The 19029-nt window shown below is 39.1% G+C and overlaps 1 protein-coding gene across 2 annotated transcripts in view; it reads left to right on the forward strand.

The window, feature by feature from the left end:
- The window catches only part of GALNT7 (polypeptide N-acetylgalactosaminyltransferase 7), a 65306-nt gene that overhangs the window by 27381 nt on the left and 18896 nt on the right, over window positions 1-19029 (forward strand). Inside the window, exons 3-8 of one of the 2 annotated variants that reach the window (XM_073001452.2) lie at window positions 7412-7578; window positions 11073-11203; window positions 11441-11520; window positions 13045-13227; window positions 15460-15577; window positions 18510-18632. In XM_073001452.2, the coding sequence (XP_072857553.2) occupies window positions 7412-7578; window positions 11073-11203; window positions 11441-11520; window positions 13045-13227; window positions 15460-15577; window positions 18510-18632 (802 nt within the window). Of the gene's footprint in view, window positions 1-7411; window positions 7579-11072; window positions 11204-11440; window positions 11521-12710; window positions 12894-13044; window positions 13228-15459; window positions 15578-18509; window positions 18633-19029 lie in introns of both variants that reach the window. The other variant, XM_020802119.3, reaches the window with a different exon arrangement.

The raw sequence follows: 19029 nt of genomic DNA on the forward strand, positions 1-19029 counted from the left end.
CAGTGTGGTGGTGTAGATAGCGTGACAGACTAGGACTCTGGAGATGAGGGTTCAAATTCCCGCTCAGCCATGGAAACTCACTGGGGGAGTGGAACTGGTAAAACTCACTCCTTAAATATCTCACATACCTTGAAAGCTGTGTTAGGGTTGCTATAAGTCAGTTCCGACTTGACAGCACATATGTATCTGTGACAAGTCAAAATTGGTCTGTTAAAAACGCTCCACTGGGTACACTATTTTGAGGAGTTCAACTTTTGGCTAGTGTCAAGGATCATCAGTTCGGGGAGGCCCACTGTACCTACTTAGCCACACTACCCTGGTTGTCCTGCTGTGGGTGAAACCAGGAGGGCCAAATATGCTGATGCCTGGGGGAATCCTCCTTCTTGGCACCCTCCCAAAAGCTTAATTTGACCCTATTACGCAGTACTTCCTGGAAGCAATACTTCCAGGAAGTTCCCAGAAATTCACAAGGTTATGCACTTTGTTGTGACAAGCCTACAAGGTAGAAATGCTACCACACCCACAAAACATACAGGCTCCCACTAGATGGTCCTGTCAAGGCCTGGTACGACAAACTAAGTACCACAAACCGTCTTAATCAAACAAGTCAAACAACTATATGGAGAAATTTTGTATTTTATTAAAGATGGTGAAAAGGTCAAAAAGCAGAATATTTTCAAAAACAGTCTTGACAGTTGCAAAGACTGTCAGAAGGGGTTTGAAGAAAATAATTAAAAGCTTGAGGCGGGAGCAATACAGAGCAAATGTAACACTTAAGTTCTATGGAGCTATTTGCTTATTAGTGATGAATCTTGCAAACTCAGTTTCACAAAATGTCTCTTATTTGCATTCATATAACAGATAACATCAACAATTATAACAATTAAAAATGCTACAATTTGTGGACCCAAGTCCTTGGCAATAGCAGCAATACAGAAGCTGCTTGTAGAATTAGCAAAGTTTAAATGTCCCTTTGATTTCAAAGGCAGACAAAAATCCAAGATATCTTTCTCAACTTGCTTAGGTATCCATAACACATAACCTAAAATAAAATATCAATACAATTGTTTGCAGTTCATGAATTCATTATGTAGCTTCACCCCTCCAACATATATAAAATTATACTTAAACCAAGTTGACAAGGACCTTATTAGTCCATCTGGCAATAGCAGCTCCAACCTCTTTAGCTCTCCCACTCCTTCTGAGATTCAAACCTTTTACTCACAGCCCTGATCTTTCTTAGCCCCATCCCTTTAGGCTGAACCAGTATTCCATAGGGGTTACACAAGCACACAAGAGAATAAGAAAGCTAGCTAAACTATTCTAGTATTTACACTCTATGAACATAGCAAGCCAACTGAAGTAATTTCTGTCTCTGTTTTTATACTTTAAGCTTCAGCTGCTGGACTTTTCTAGAGGGTCTTCCAATCAGATTCCTCAAACATTCATGAAAACAAGAGTATTTTCTGCCCCCAACACTTATGCAGCTGAAAACCACCTTCCCACTTAGCTCAGTACCAGTGAATGATCCAGACTGACCTTGAAGTTAGTTCTCACACTAGTACACTGCAGTTGTTTCCCCTTCATTCAGCCAGCTCCTTCTAAGCACTGACTACAGAGCCCAAACTTTCCAGAAGAGCACAAGAACCAGTGATCCCCCAATTTCTCAGTCTCTTGACAGCTAGCAATGGAGAGTCTTTACTACCTTGGTGTTCCATATTATAGTAACTATGATCTTAGAGGTACAGTATATACTCTTCTCTGTGTGGCAGGTGTTTAGTAGAGGATTTATACTTATTTATTGATGTGACCTGTATAGCAAAATAGGAGACACATGTTAGGGCATGTGTTGCACACATCCTGTGACTCTGAAGAGATAAGAGATAAGAGTGCAGATGCTGAAAGGAAACAGCCCTTTCCTCCAGCAGCTGTAATAACAGCTGAATTGTTTCTAAAGCAGAAAATTTCCTGCTTGGTGGAGTAGTACCAGTAACACTAGATGGCAGGGTGAATCAAGCTTTGAAGAAAAACACTCCTATATACAGTACACGCATACACATATATATGAAGACTTCCTTGTTTGCATCCAGAAACAACACTTTCTCCATATAATGCTAAGTTATTCTTAACATTTTGTTTATGAAAAACATCTGAGATGTGCTTTAAGAATACCAAGTGTTGTAGTTAACATGCCTAATTTCACAGCACATTATAATTTCAGTCATCTTTTTGAAGCTTGATCCAACTATGGTATGCATGAAGCTGCAATTAGCAATGAACAGCAGCAGCTTCTCTAAAATTTTTGCTGTTAATGTTGCTTGGATATTTGCCGGAGCCTGGTAGCCTGCTGCTTTTGAAATACAGTACTGTACTTGGTTTGTACATGTAAGCAACCCCAAGAAACTTAATTTTGTCTCCTGATTAATAACAGCAGTATTCAGTCTGAAACAGTTTACAGCATCAGATTGAGCCCTCTTTCTCGTACCTAAAACATTGCATTCGCAGTTATATTTAAATGATATTTATTGTAAGCTTGTGTTTTCTTATACAGTATGTATGTAGGCAGATAGCTATTTTAATATATGGTTGCTGGTAGCTGAGCCAGCCACTGGATGTCACTGTTGTTTTGTGAAGTAGCAGCTAGGTTAAACTAATTACTGTAGTTTTAAATGTTTGAAATGTTAGCAAGTTGTAGCAGTTGTTACAGGGGATTGCCATTTCTTTGGAAAGCTATGCTGCCATTTAAAAGAGAGTACAGTGGTGCCCTGCATAGCGACGTTAATCCGTTCCAGGATTAACGTCGCTATCCGGATTCTTCGCTATGCGGGAGGGGAAAACCCATAGGAACACATTAAACTCCGTTTAATGTGTTCCTATTGGGGGAAAACTCACCGGTAAGCGAAGAATCCCGATCTGGCCGCCATTTTCGCCGCCTCGATAAGCGAGGCGCGAAAATGCTGCGGGCGGCCATTTTCCCCCAGCTGGGCGGCGCTTGCTTCGGCTGTGGACGCCTCCCCGCAGGTTGCGCTGCCCGGCTGGGGGGAGAAGGTTCAGAGCTCCACGGTGGACGCTTCCCCGGAGGTTGCTCTGAAGCCAGGCTTCAGAGCAACCTCCGGCGAAGCGTCCACCATGGGCGCCCTGAACCTTCGCCGCCTTCTCCCCCCAGCTGGGCAGGGCTTGCCTCCGAGCGCCGGCAGTGGACGCTTTCCTGGAGGTTGCTCTGAAGGCTGCGCCTCCCAGCTGGGCTGCGCTGCCTTCAGAGCAACCTCAGCCTCCACCGGCGGCGCTCGGAAGCAAGCCCTGCCTAGCTGCGGGTATGCGGATTCGTCGTTAAACGGTGTACTCGTTATATGAGGCACCACTGTAATACCGGTTCATAGATACAAAAAAGAAAAAGATTCAAAATAAGGAGTGTTGGAATATTTGGACAGGTGTTGCATCAAGAATAAATTACCTTGAACCTTCGAGCTTCTTAATTTGGAGCACAAGGTGAGCATTTATGGGGTGCTGTGGGTTAAACCGCTGAGCCACTGGGCTTCTTGATTAGAAGACGGGCAATTTTAATCCGTGTGAAATGTTGAGCTCCCATTGTTTGTCCCAGTTCCTGCCAACCTAGCAGTTCGAAAGCATGCAGATACAAGTAGATAGGTAGGTACCACCTTGGTGGGAAGGTAACAGTGTTCTGTGTCTAACCATGCCGGCCAAGTGACCACGGAAAATGTCTATGGACAAACAAACAGGGATGAGCACCGGCCCCTAGAATCAGACACAACTGGACTTAATTGTCAAAGGGAACCTTTACCTTTATTGTGTAAATCAGTCAAGTGTGCACCTACCATTGGCTGAAGACATGCAGGCATTTTCAAAATTCTAGCTTGTTGGGTAGGAGCCAGCATGCCAGTGCAGAATGGTGAGATTGTTCCCACTTGGAATGAGCTTTCTAGCATGAAATGAGAACCCAGGAGGACTCGGCACTCTAGCTTGTCTTTCTGCTGACAAGCTGGGGAACTAGTCCCATGAGAAACTGTGGGTTATTTATTCCGCTTGTAACCAGAGTGCCAGTTTCTGCCAGGTTCATGATAGATACATATGTTTGTCCCACCATTCTACTCCACCACCCACAAGAGGAAGCAAATGGGTATCAGATTGTTGTGATATACAAGCATGGATGTATAATACCTGGTGATGTTATAACTATAGCCCTTTTGAAGACTTGGGGAGCTGAAGGAAGTTGAATCAGAAAGCTGTACATTCATTTGAGCTCCTTACCTCTATATAACTACATGTTATTACAGTGCCATTTTTACTAGTGGCTTTCCTCCTAAATATAATGGTTGCTTTAATGTGTTCTGTGGAGCGGATTTATGTTTAATGCATGGTAGGTTTACTTCTTTCAGTGGGATTTGTGGATAGTGTTGGATGCTGGAAACTGTGTACTGGCTTAAAGGCTAAACTGTCAGGCTTTGCTTTCTGGGCAGAAAGCCCATGTAGGATCTTTGATTCCTAGAGTTTATAGTAACCTTATAAAGTGCATTGAGAAACTTAAGTTGGTTCAAAATATGGCAGCTGGTTAGCAAATTAGCTAATACTGGTTGCTTGGGACCTATGTTGGCAACACTGAGAAACAATCACAGATCTAGGGAACACATCAAGCCGATTCTGCATAATTACATTGGTTACCAGTTGCTGACCGGGCCCAGTTCAAAGTGCTTGTTTTGATATATAAAGCCCTAAATGGCTTGGGGCCTGGATACCTGAAGGACCGCCTCCTTCCATATGAGCCTACCCGGCAGGTAAGGTCTAGCCAGGGGCTCTTTTGAAAGAACCGTCCCTCAAGGAGGTAAGAGGGACGTCTTGTAGACAAAGGGCCTTTTCGGCAGCTGCCCCCAGACTATGGAATGACCTCCCGACTGAGATTTGTTTGGTGCCAACGCTGATGACATTTTGGCACCAGGTCAAAACCTTCCTGTTCCATAAGGCTTTTAATGGAAATAATATCAACTGTGGGTCCTGATGGCAATTTTTAGAGTATCTATTTTAATTGTATTTTAATTGTTTTATCATTTAATTGTATTTTAATTACAGTAAGCCGCCCAGAGACCTTTGGGTAGAGTGGGTGGCATATAAGTTAAATAAATAAATAAAATAAATAAATAAATCTACATTTTTTCTGGCTTTAGAAGAAGGCACAGATTTTACCCTATAAAACCCGATATTGCTTGCAGTTAGGATATCTCAAAGGCTGTTTCCCATGCCAGTACTCACAATCTACTGCTCTCCATATGTATTGGACTGTAATCTCCCATCTCTCCTAATTAGTATGGCCAGTGGAAATGCAGAAACGTAGGCAGTTAATTTTAATAAGTTATTAGCTACCATTCTAATTCCAAGCTATCACCATCTAGAATTAGTTACCATAATTGTCACAGTGACTATTCTAATCTATCTCAAAAGTTACTACCCTGTTTCCCCGAAAATAAGACCTAACCTGAAAATAAGTCATAGTATGATTTTTCAGGATGTTTGAAATATAAGTCCCACCCCAAAAATAAGCCCTAGTTAAGTGAAGCCCCGCCCTCCACCATTGTGCAGCGTTGTGCTGCAATCAGAAGATGACATGACTGTAAAATAAAACATCCCCTGAAAATAAACCCTAATGCGTTTTTTGGAGCAAAAATGAATACAAGACCCTGTCTTATTTTCAGAGACATAGTAAAATGTTACTTTTTTGTTATGTGCCAACAAGTTGCTTATTATTTAGGTATTAGTGACCCCTAAAATTACTATCATTAACAGCCCTACACAGATGTTACAAATTGAATTTCAAGCTGTTATTGCTTTCTGCCAGTAATATGGTGTTATCTACATATCTTAAATTATTGCTGTTTCTTTCACAAATTTTCACTCCACCCTCATCTGAATCTAATTCAGCTTTCTGTAGTATGTTCTGCATACAGATTGAATACAGAGATAAAATACACTCTCATCGAATACCCTTCTGTGAGAAACCATTCTAACTCTCTCCATTCTTTTATCGAAACTATAGGCTATGTGTCAATGTTACAGTGCACCAGTTTTTTAAAAAATCCATAGTTTTTAATGATCCTCATAGTGAAAGACTTTGCTGTAATTTGCAAACCACAAACTGATTTTATTTCTGATTTTTTTTGGTACAGTCTAATATCCAATGTATAGTTGCAGAGTGATCTGTAGTGCCCCTCCTGTTCCTGAATCCAACTTGCACATTGGGTATTTCTTGCTTCATATAGGGTAAAAGTCTTTGTTGCAAAATCTTGAGTGCCCACTTTACTTACATGAGAAATTTTTGCAATGATCTATGCAGACTTTGGTATTTCCTTTCTTTGAGATTGGAATGTATATTGAATGTTTCCAGTTCCTAGGCTATTGTTTGGCCTGCTAAATTTATTGGCACATTCTTGTTAGGATTTTCATAGATTCCATCTCTAAAGCTTGAACTAGTCCTACTGGTATGCTCCTGGTGGTTTATTTCTACAAATGTTTTGAATGCTGCATTCACTTCCTAAAAATACCACATTAGGACCTTTATTTCCCAAGGCTTTTCCATTTTTATAACCCCCCCTGGTCTGCTTCATTGTATTATTTGTAGTCTTTTATTATGGCGGTCTGGTGTTAATGTTTATAATTATTTCATTGGATGAGGTTTTAAACAATTCATTATTTATAGGTATCTTGATTTTATGAATGGTAGTGTAGTACTACTGAGATAAATTCACCATTGTCCTAGTGATCCTAATGCAATGGACATATCCCTCTCTTGCCCCTGCACTCCATGTTCCCCCAAAAGCTGCCTGGGAGGGTCTTCTAGCCTTTTGGATTAGAATTTAACGGTGCACAGGGGGAGTTCAGGGAATGAAATCACCCGCCCCCTTTTATCAATGGAACTGCTTTGGTCAGTCTTCTTCATTTGAGTTGGAAGTTAATGGTGCCATTGGATCTCTGCCATTACATATCAGTTTCTTTTGCTGCTGGAGAGGGGAACCAATTTGAACGTAGCTACTTTCATTTGGAAAAGCAGAGCTTTCACTTGTAAGCAGCCAGATTTACAAAGGTAATTGTTGCCATGACAGAATTCTGATGTCTCTCTCTCTCTCTCTTTTCTATCCAGTCTCAAGCTTCTGTAAAATAAAACTACTGCACTGTTCTAAGTCTCTGACCCTCAGATGTTGCTTTACTGTAACTCCCAGAATTCCTGATATTTGGCCTTACTGGCTCGGATTTCTGGGAGCTGAGGTTCAACAGTGTATGGAAACCCACAGTGGGGAATCACTGATTGCTTGGATTCGGTTATTTTCATTGAACTTGATTATGAGAAACTATGTCTTTTGATCACATGGATAACATTAGAATGTAACACACTTACCTGTTGCAGATGCAAGTTCTGGCACTATGATGAAAACCTACTCACCTCCAGTGTTGTCATTGTCTTCCATAATGAAGGATGGTCTACACTTATGAGGACAGTTCACAGTGTAATTAAAAGAACTCCAAGGAAGTATCTGGCTGAAATTGTTTTGATTGATGATTTTAGTAATAAAGGTAAGCACATTTAGTATGTTGACTAAGCACAGTAAAGAATGGTGGTATCATTTTATAGGACAGTTGAGCCAATCAGAAAAATAATGGAACAGTGTGTAAATTTTCTGCTTTTGGTTGGAAGCCAGCTTTTAATTTTTAAAAGAGCACTGGTCTGTTAATACTATAGAACACTTTGTAGAATGCCTAATGACAGACCATATAGCATTTTGATTATGTGAATGGATTAATGCAGTTTGTTTTAGCTGTAGCATTCATATGCATTTAGTTAATTTTCTAAGGTCCCCCCCCATGTTAGGATGCTCACATAATAAACCTAAGGGTAAGGGTAGGTGCTCTTAAATACAACAGATATATTTTCATTTTTTTTTCTTTTAAAGATTTTTAGGTCCAAATTTAGTTCTTCCTCTTCCCAAAGAATAATCATGATTTATTGTGTTCCTAATTCTTAATTCAAGGCTGTATTTGCTCAAAGATAAGACAAGAGTTTGATTGATTTTTTTATTATCTCAGCCCCCTCTGGATTAGTAAAGAGAGCTGAGATAATGAAATCACCTCTAAACTTTGCTGTTTTTGTTATGCAAGGACTTGCCACATTCCAAGTTCGGTACTTAACACAAAATTACAAATGTAGGAATCCTCACCTAAATGTTTAGAGAAACTTTGACAGACAATTTTTAAAAATTTGTTTAATTTTATTGTTTACATTTTTATTACTGTTAAAAAGATGTGTGGATGTTGAGAAGGATTTGTGAATATTTAAACACACACACACCTTGCCTAAAGACACTGACCATACATCCTTGATTCAGGAGAATTAATGGAGTTGGAATGAGCTAAAGTTCTAGAATATGGGTTGTGGTGGGACAGGCTCCTAAATATATCTAGATGAATTCCTTTAGCTTTCAATCTACCTATTAATTAACAAAAAAATGAGAGGAAACAATGCTTACCTATATAAGACAATGCAATAGTTGCATGTATGTGTAATTCTATACTAGAGATGGGGGTATTCGTATTCATACAGTGGTGCCCCGCTTGACGCTTACCCTGCATGACATCGAAATTGCTTTACGATGAGTTCCAATTGGTTTTTTTCACTTGACATCGATTAGGAGCCTGCTTCGCAAACCCTTTGTTCGCTAAACGATTTTTCCAGCTCCACAAAATGGCTTCCCTTCGTGAAATGGCTTCCCTCCCTTCGCAAAATGGCTGTTTTCCGGACCTTTGCTTCGGAAGACAGCAATTTTAAACAGCTGATTGGCGATTCTCTATGGGCAATCTTCACTGGACAATGAGGTATTTCCCCATTGGAACGCATGACCGGTTTTCAATGCATTCCAGTGGGTTGTTGTTTTTTGCTTGACGACAATTTCACTTAACAGCGATTTTCCTGGAATGGATTATCATCGTCAAGTGGGGCACCACTGTATATGAATATCCCCACACAGGTGGACATAACAAAGGTCCAGTCCCCTGGGGCTACTGTTGCCGCAAGCTCCATGATCCTTTCCTATCACTCCTGAACTCGTGGTCTGTGAGCCACTCTTCAACCTTGCAGCAAGGCTTGTCCTCCCACTGCCTGCCAGGAGTGGCTTGCAGACTGCGAGCTCTAGAGTGAAAGAAAAATGCAAATTCACCTGCTGTGAAGTTGCACCTGGAAATTCAGGTTTCCCCTGTTGTGTTCGGGTTAACTGGCCACACAAGAAGAGGAGGAAATTCACTAAATTTATATCTGATTAAATAAGCATTTGAAACCATCACCAGTATTTTCTGCTCTGCATTCAGCCCAAGTGAAAGGTCTTATGAAAGGTTCAGGGTAGAGATGGGTTTATTTGCATATGAATACCCCCACACAGGTGGACATAATGAAGGTCCAGCCCCCTGGGGCCAGACTCACCTTCCGCTGTTGCCATGAGCTCCGCGCTCCCTTCCTATAGCTCTGGAGCTTGTGGTGGATTAGCCACTCCTAGCAGGAGGCGGAATGACGAGTCTCTCTGCCAGGTCAAAGAATGGCTAATCCACCATGAGCTCTGGAGCAATAGGAAGGCAGCGTGGAGCCCGCAGCAACAGCAGAAGGTGATGTCCTCATTACGTCCACCTGTGCAGGGGTATTCATATACAAATACCCTCATCTCTATTCTGTACGTATTATTAGATATTAGTGGGGAGAATCTAGCAATCAATATCAACTAAGGCATATAGATCCACGAAGAGGTGCTGCTGGCTAGATCAGTTATGTTGTACATAAGCTGTGTGAACCAATACTGTACCTATTGCTTCCTTCCCCATCAGTTGTATTTCGGAGGGAATTATAGTATGCCTTATTATTATCTCCAGTATATTACTTTCCAAATAGGTCTCTGGATTTCCAGGGCAGAATATAGCAGAGTTGCATATGTGCCCTTTGTGCAGAGAATTACAACAGCATAAGGTTGAGAAAATGTTTATGCAAAACAGTCTTTTCCTACCATATTTGGTGGTGGTAGTCATACGTTTTAATGAAGAGTTAGCATTTTCTTGAAAGTATTTCAGCATCTTTTTTGCATCCAGATCTGCCTTCAGATTCGCACACTCCTAAGTTTTATTGTGGGCAGTGAATGTTACATCTCCAGCACCACCTCCTGGAAATATCTATAAATGTTGACATTTTATTATGTGAGTTAAAAGTCTTGATTTTATTTATTTTTGGATTGTCACTCTTCTGAAGTCAAGCAAGAGAGATCTACAACAGAAAGGTATACAGGAAAAAAGATGCAACACTTACTACACTTATATGGCACATCAGGCAAAATCCAAAGAAACAAATCAAAACAAAACAAGGCAAAATATATGGCACCCTAAAGACTTAACTTTTGTGGATCAAGTCCGCTTCTCCACGAAAGCTCACATTAAAATATAATAGTCTTTAAGGTGCCAGAAAGCTCACATTAAAATATAATAGTCTTTAAGGTGCCACATATTTTTGCTTTTTTGTTTGTTTGTTTCTTTGGATTTTGCCTGCTATGCTTTCACAGACTCACACGGGTATCTCTTCTAAAACTATTAATATGTGGCAGTTTCTGATGTTTTATCTCCTTCTTTTTAATGGATTAACCATGCAAATTAGCAGCTTCAATATTACTGGAGGACTGTGCTTTTGTATTGCCAGCAGGGTCAGATGTAGTTGTAAAACCTGTACCTTGTATTTCCAGAGCCACCCATCATGTTCTCGAGTTTGACTTTTTCAACATCATAAGGGCACATGTCTTGCTATTTCTCTACATGTGTTTAAAATTTTTGAATAATGTTAGGAGTACAGTAGTTCTTAAGTGAGCTTACAGTTATTATGAACAAATATGCCAGATAGTGATTATTTAAGATCCTTAGCATCTGAGATTCTAGATATTTATTCAATTAAATGTAGTTTGTTTTTACTATAGATTTAGCTTGTATTGTAAGCTCAAAGCTAAATATTTTGTAACATATATGGAAACTTCTTTTTTATTATTTGATAGCACACTTAAAAGAGAGACTAGAGGATTATATTAAGCAGTGGAATGGCCTTGTAAAGATTTTTCGAAATGAGAGGAGAGAAGGTTTAATTCAAGCTAGAAGCATTGGAGCCCAGAAGGCTAAACTTGGACAGGTAGAAAACTGTTTGATAAATAAAACCCTTCTTTCCCTACAGTCTGAATTGTACTTTTAACAGATCTTAAACCACTTGATTATTTTACTACAGTTCTTAATTGAAAAATGGCATATAGTCTTTTAAAGATAGTTGTAAATTTAAGATAACATAAAATGAAAATACACTCAAATAAATCAATATGTATTTTGTGTAAGGAAATCTTAACTAAATTGGAATCTCCTCTTTGTTTTAAAGGTTTTAATTTACCTTGATGCCCATTGCGAGGTGGCAGTAAATTGGTATGCACCACTAATAGCTCCCATATCTAAAGACAGGTAAAGTATTCAACTTGTGTCTATACTTTAACAATAGCCTTAATAGTTAACTGCTTACCTGTGATAAGTATCAGTGCTTTCTGGGTGAGTAATTTTCTAGATTATTTTTTCAAATTGCATGATAATTTTGCAGGTTGGTGGATAAAATTTTGTTGTCCCCCGTTAGACATTTTTTGTGAAATGTAGTTTGTCTGAAATTTCTTCATAGCACTGAAACAGGTTAAACATTCTCAAGATTTGAAGGCATGGAATACATGCTAGATGACATTTTTTGTGAATTTGGCAGATAAATAGGCAAATTAATAACCCACAAGTGTATTCGTGGCATAATAAGAGATACCAAATGTATATTATTCTAAAATGTTGAAAAGAAAAAAAAAACCTTAGAATAATACTGTATACAGTAGCTCCCTTTCAAAACTAGGAGATACAGAAATATTATTGTATACTGTCTTTCTCAAAGATGAACTATATTGTTTCCATCATTTCCCTTAATGCATTATCAAAAGTCTATGAAGGAAGTACAGTGGTGCCTCGCAAGACGGGCGCCCCGTTTAATGACGAAACCGCATTACAACGAACTTTTTGCGAACTTTTTGCAGACAAAACGATCACAAAACGATGTTTCCTATGGGGGAATTTCGCTTTGCGATGATCGGTTCCCTGCTTCGGGAACCGATTCTCACAAAACGACTATTTTCGGACAGCTGATCAGCAGTTTCACAATGGCCGCCGGGTTAAAAAAAAATGGCTCCCCTCTCTTTTCTGGGACGGATTCCTTGCTGCATGGGCAGCGAAAATGGCCGCACTATGGAGGATCTTTGCTGGACAGTTTCAAGCCCATAAGAACACATTAATCAGGTTTTAATGCGTTTCTATGGGCTTTTAAATTTCGCATTACGACATTTTCATTCTACAGCGATTTCGCTGGAACGAATTAACGTCATAATGCGAGGCACCACTGTAGATGTTTCTGCTTTCAGCATGATTGTACCCTTAAGTTAATTGGAATGCATCCTGCTCATTCATAATCTGCCTCCTCCATCTTCCTTTTATAAAGATAGTAGCACACATATGTATATATGTTACATTTATTCTAGTTCTCTTGGAATAAAGTAAAAAAAAGTAGTGGGTGAATTACTGGGTTAGACAGCTTAACCTTGTCTCTTCCCCTTCCATAAATGTTTCAGAACTACATGCACTGTGCCTCTAATAGATTACATAGATGGGAATGACTATTCCATTGAACCACAGCAAGGTGGGGATGAAGATGGTTTTGCCAGAGGGGCCTGGGACTGGAGCTTGCTATGGAAACGTATTCCATTAAGCCACAAGGAAAAGGCAAAAAGAAAATATAAAACTGAGCCATATCGGTAAAGGATGCTGTTTCATTCTATTAATCTTTGTGCCTCATGCTTATCTAAACCCTTTGTTTTTCCCCCTTTCTTTTCCATGAACCATGACTCGTTTAAATGTGCCATGTACCTGCTTTCATCTTCACCGCCACCACCCATAACCCTTCAGAACCACATGCACTGTACCGCTTATAGATGTCATAGATGGCAACACTTATAGCATTGTACCCCAAGGGGGTGGTGACGAAGATGGGTTTGCTAGAGGAGCATGGGATTGGAGTATGCTCTGGAAGAGGGTGCCCTTGACCAAACGTGAGAAGGAAATAAGAAAGACAAAAACTGAGCCGTATCGGTAATCACTAAACCACTTACACATTTATCCTTTTCCTGAGGATGTACTGAACTAATAAATACTTGCATGGACTCTCCTGGCCTTTAAAACAATGCTGCCAGAAGCTTTATATTTTTCACTAACCTGTGATGAAGCTCTTCTAATGTAACTTTACTAACTCCTCTGCGCTTCTCTGCAGTGTACTTGTATACTCAGTTCTCTAAGCAAAATACATGATGGCTATTAATTGGCTTGGTTTAAACAAAACATGTGATCTACCACAGTACCTTGAGGAGTATTAGCAATTGTGATGATGATGGCGACGATAATAATGATGACGATGACGACGACGACGACGACGATGATGATAATAAAAATAAATAAATAAATAAATAAATAAATAAATAAATAAATAAATAAATAAATAAATAAATTAATAATAATAATAATAATAATAATAATAATAATAATAATAATAATAATAATAATAATAATAATAATAATAATAATAATAATAATAATAATAATAATAATAATAATAATAATAATAATAATAGATAAAACACACTTCAGTGGTCCCCATAGGCATCAGGGCTTTGGGAACAATATCAAGAAATTTCACACAATATTATTAGCAGTTGCAGATCTTGGAAATAACACCATTGGAGCTAGGGGGGGAAAGGCAGTATTAGGAGCAGCATATATACTGCACTGATATTTAACATATTTAGGTTGTTAAAATGTGTAAATATTATATAATATCAGTCAATTTTTAAAATAATGTTGATTGATTGTGCCTGGTTATTTTTAACAACAACAACAACAACAACCCTTTTCAGGGTTTTCTGGATAGAGAGTACTCAGAAGTGGTTTACAATTCCCTTCTTCTGAGGGCATCATCCTAGGACTCTGCTGCTTGCCCAAGGCGACATAGGCTGGCTGTTTTCCTGGCAGGTACAGTAGGAAATCGAACTCCCAACCTCTGGCTCCATAACCAGACGCCTAACTCACTGAACTATCTAGCCAGCTGTGAATCATATTCTGCTAAGAATGTCAAACATCCCTGCTACTCCAGTGTATGCATACCACTTAAAGCAGTGTCTGGGTTGGTGGGACAGGATCAGGGTACATAAGCATAATTTTTGCCACTATCTGGTGATCTTGGTTGGGGCTAATGGGCTGCAGGATACTACAAGGTCTTTAGTCAGTTCCCCCTCAAAGCCAGTGTGGGGCGAGTAAAAGAAGGTTCCACTTTGCCCTGCCCACCAAAACCAGCTAACTAAGGAAGATGAGGAAGACCATTTGGATTAAATGAATGCAAGTACTTTATTTTGTTTAGTGAAGGTACAGTGTTTTTTGTTTTGATTCCCAAATGTTATTTTTCTTGCAAAAACACAAATTTTTCAAAGCCAAAATATGTTTGCCTAGAAAGGACTGAGTTTTTTTCTGATAGGGTTTTTGTCAACTAAACTACTGAAGCTGTGGTTCTGCTTTCGTTCAATTATGTTTTACTAACCTTGCAACCAGAGATCTCTTTTTTCTAAGCTAAAGAAAATGCATATTTGTCTTGTTTGAATATGAGCTATAGCACTTTCAAGAACTGATCCTAATTTTCACTTTATTCTTGCTTTATAATATTTTTATCAAAATCCTGAAATATTTCCAAGAAATTATGAAGCTTTAGTTTTGCTCTCTGGCAGATAAAAATAGATTTTAAAAAAATAAAACTTAAAAACATTCACATACCTCATTATTCAGACATGTTATTGCAACACAGTAGAAACCTAAATAGATTATTCTGTTCTTTTGGTTTATTTGGTCAAATGTTGGATTTTTTTCTTTTGTTTTTGTTGAATTTGGCATAAGCTGTTGCCGTACTATGCACAATTTCTGTATAGCTATACAGACTAGAGGTATATGACCTTTCCTCCCACTTAAAGGAAAGATTGTGGAAGTCTCACTTTCCATCCCACTATTTTCATTTTGTATTGCATGTCTACAGCTGCTTTGGCATTTTTGAAAAACAACTTAGAAAGAATCACATATACATTGTGCACCTTTGCTGGAATCCAGTATTCCAAAAAAACTTGTTATTATTTACAAGCAGAATTGCAAATACTTGGTGTAAATATCTTATTAACCACCATTAAAGCTTTATAATTTCAAACAGCTTAATTCTTACCAGTTGCTTCTTTAAATAAAAAGCATTCCTATATGATGTGCAAATTAATATTTACTTTTTCTGTCTCCTAGATCACCTGCAATGGCTGGTGGACTATTTGCCATTGAACGTGATTTTTTTTTTGAACTGGGTCTCTATGATCCAGGTCTACAAATTTGGGGTGGTGAAAACTTTGAAATATCTTACAAGGTAAAAAGCAAAGCCAATAGAGTTGATAAGTGTGTATGAGAGACCACCTTTCAATCCGGTTCTTATGTCATTTTTGGTTCACGGTCTTCAGCAGCACTCTTGCATGCAGTTCTGTCTGTAACTAGATCTTAATATGTGTATGATTGGTTGTTTCAAGCTCTGGGCATCTTTGCTTTCAACACATCTTACTTCCTTCCATGTAATTTGATGAAATGATATGGAAAGCAGCAGAATTTACTTGCTAGAAAAGGTAAAGTATATCACAAAAGTAAGTTAACCTCCTCACATTTCATAAATATTTTAGTATATATTTTCATGTGACAACACTGAAGAAATGACACTTGGTTACAGTGTAAAGCAGTGAATATACAGTTTGTGCAACAGTGTAAATGTGCTGTCCCCTCAAAATAACGCAACACACAGCCATTAATCTCTAAATCACTGGCAACAAATGTAAGTACACCACTAAGTTACAATGTCCAAATTGGGCACAAAGTGTCAATATTTTGTGTGGCCACCATTATTTTCCAGCACTGCCTTAACCCTCTTGGACATAGAGTTCACCAGAGCTTGACAGCTTGCCACTGGAGTCCTCTTCCACTCCTCCATGACAACATCACAGAGCTGGTGGATGTTAAAGACCTAGCACACCTCCACCTTCCATTTCAAGATGCTCCACATATGCTCAATAGGTTTTAGGTCTGGTCACATGCTTGGCCAGTTCATCACCTTTACCCTCAGGTTCTTTAGCAAAGCAGTCGTCATTTTGGAGGTGTGTTTAGGGTCGTTATCATGTTGGAATACTGTCCTGCTGCCCAGGCTCCGAAGGACGGGGATCATGCACTGCTTCAGTACATGTTGGCGTTCATGGTTCCCTCAATGAACTGTAGCTCCCCAGTGACAGCAGCACTCATGCAGCCCCACACCATGACATTCCCAACACCATGCTTGACTGTAAGCACAACACACTTGTCTTTGTAGTCCTCACCTGGTTACCACCACACACACTTGACACCATCTGAGCCAAACAAGTTTATCTTGGTTTCATCGGACCACAGGACATGGTTCCAGAAATCCATGTCCTTACCCGGAAGGAAAGAACAAGAAACCGGGCCTTCTCGGCAGTGGCCCCTCGGCTGTGGAATACCCTCCCAACGGAAATCCATCTGGCTCCCTCGCTCGGCATTTTTAAAAGCCGTTTAAAAACTTGGCTCTTTAGGCAGGCCTTCCCTCCAGTCAATTAACTGATTTTCTGTTTTTAACTATCCCATCTTGACAATGTATATAGATATTAGTTAGCAGGTTTCTATTATGTACGTTAGATTGTGTTTTATTATTCCTGTAAGCTGCACCGAGTAGGCTTTGTCTTGGGGGGCGGGGTATGTTCAATAAAAGTAAAGTAAAGTTGTCTGCAGCAAACCGTATGCGGGCTTTCTTGTGCATCATCCTTCCTTCTGGGGACAACAGCCCTGGAGACCAATTTGATGCAATGTGCGGCATATGGTCTGAGCATTGACAGGCTGACCCCCCCACCCCTTCAACCTCTGCAACAATGCTGGCAGCACTCATACATCTGTTTCCCAAAGCCAGCCTCTGGATATGATGCTGAGCACGGGCACTCAACTTCTTTGGTTGACCATGGTGAGGCCTGTTCTGAGTGGAACCTGTCCTGTTAAACCGCTGTATGGTCTTGGCCACCATGCTGCAGCTCAGTTTCAGGGTTTTGGCAATCTGCTTATACCGGCCTAGGCCATTTTTATGTAGAGCAACAATTCGTTTTTTCAGATCCTCAGATAGTTCATTACCATGAGGTGCCATATGGAACTTCCAGTGACCAGTCTGAGAGAGTGAAAGCGATAATACCTTCTCTACCTTAACACCTGAGACTTGTGACACTAACGGGTCTCATGACACCAGGGAGGGAAAATTGCTACTTGGGCCCAATTTGGACATTGTCACTTAGGTGTGTACTCTCTTTTGTTGCCAGTGGTTTAAACATTAATGGCTGTGTGTTGCATTATTTTGAGAGGACAGCTCATTTACACTGTTGCACAAGCTATATACTCACTGCTTTCCATTGTAGCCAAGTGTCATTTCTTCAGTGTTGTCACATGAAAAGATATGCTAAAATATTTATGAAATGTGAGGGGGTGTACTCACGTGATATACTGTATTTGGGAACTGGGCTTTCCATATGATTTCATAAAGTTATGTGAAAGAGGGCAAAATGTGTTGGAAGCAAAGATGAAATCTACTTTTGAGCAAAACTTTCTACAAGAAATAATTTACATCAAAGGTTTTGTTTCTCTAATAAATGAGATAAAAAATAATGTCAACAAAGTAAAATAGTTGGCTTAATGATAAGGCCTTTCCTCATAGGAAAGGGAGATGTGGTGTCTGTGGACTGTACCCAAGCTCATTGCAGTGGAAGAGATTCAATAATCCCACTAATGCATTTGGAAACTGTGGTTAAAATTCCTCAGTGTGTTGAAACAATTACAGTTATTTAATATTTTATCTTAAAAATTTAATAAGCACTCTAAAATGACCTGTAAGATTGTTTCCCTATGCCATTGTATCATTTTGATTTTATTATATGAACATTAAATGAAGTGGGTTTTTAGTATTACCTGCAGACATGACTTTGGAAATTGGTTAAAATCCAGTTAAATACTTTCAATTGTATTACCTATTAATACTGTATGCCAATAATTGGATAGTTTTTGTTACAGATGAGACATAAGCCACTTGACATGCTGCTGTGAGTAGTATTTCCTTGAGTATCCTGATAGTGATCCAGAAAATCATGCAAAGTAATAATGGCAAATACCAGCAACGTGATGAAATACCACTGTCTTCTGATATTCTAAAATCAGCTGATGAATACAATGTCTCTTTTACCTATTTAAATTCCTTTTGTTTTGATCTTCAGATTTGGCAGTGTGGAGGGAAGCTGCTGTTTGTCCCTTGTTCTCGTGTTGGACACATTTATCGTCTCCAGGGATGGCAAGGAAATCCACCTCCAGCATATGTTGGATCATCTCCTACTCTAAAGGTAAAGCCTTTAAACACTATTGATGTGTGAATGATAAGTTAAACAATTTACACAAATTCAGACTTTATAAGGAACACAGCTTGGAAGTAACAAGTAACGACATGGCAAGTATATTACTTTTTGGAGTAATCAATGATCCAGTTTGTTACTTTGAAAAAAATAATGTAATTAATACTAATGCTACTGTAGATTTTTTGGGAACATTTAATCATTACTTTCAAACAGATTTTTTGTGAGTGGATATTTGTCCATTTTAGGTGATTAAAATAAATTAAAAAGTAGTACCTTAGAAGTGAAGTGTGTTTTTTTTGCAAGACTTTTCACTTTTGAAATAACATTTCCAAGCTCTCATCAGCAGAGTCACTCACTAAAGCATTCTATCCATTAGTAATTGATT

Source organism: Pogona vitticeps, chromosome 5, assembly GCF_051106095.1.
Source record: "Pogona vitticeps strain Pit_001003342236 chromosome 5, PviZW2.1, whole genome shotgun sequence".
Classification (NCBI taxonomy): domain Eukaryota; kingdom Metazoa; phylum Chordata; class Lepidosauria; order Squamata; family Agamidae; genus Pogona; species Pogona vitticeps.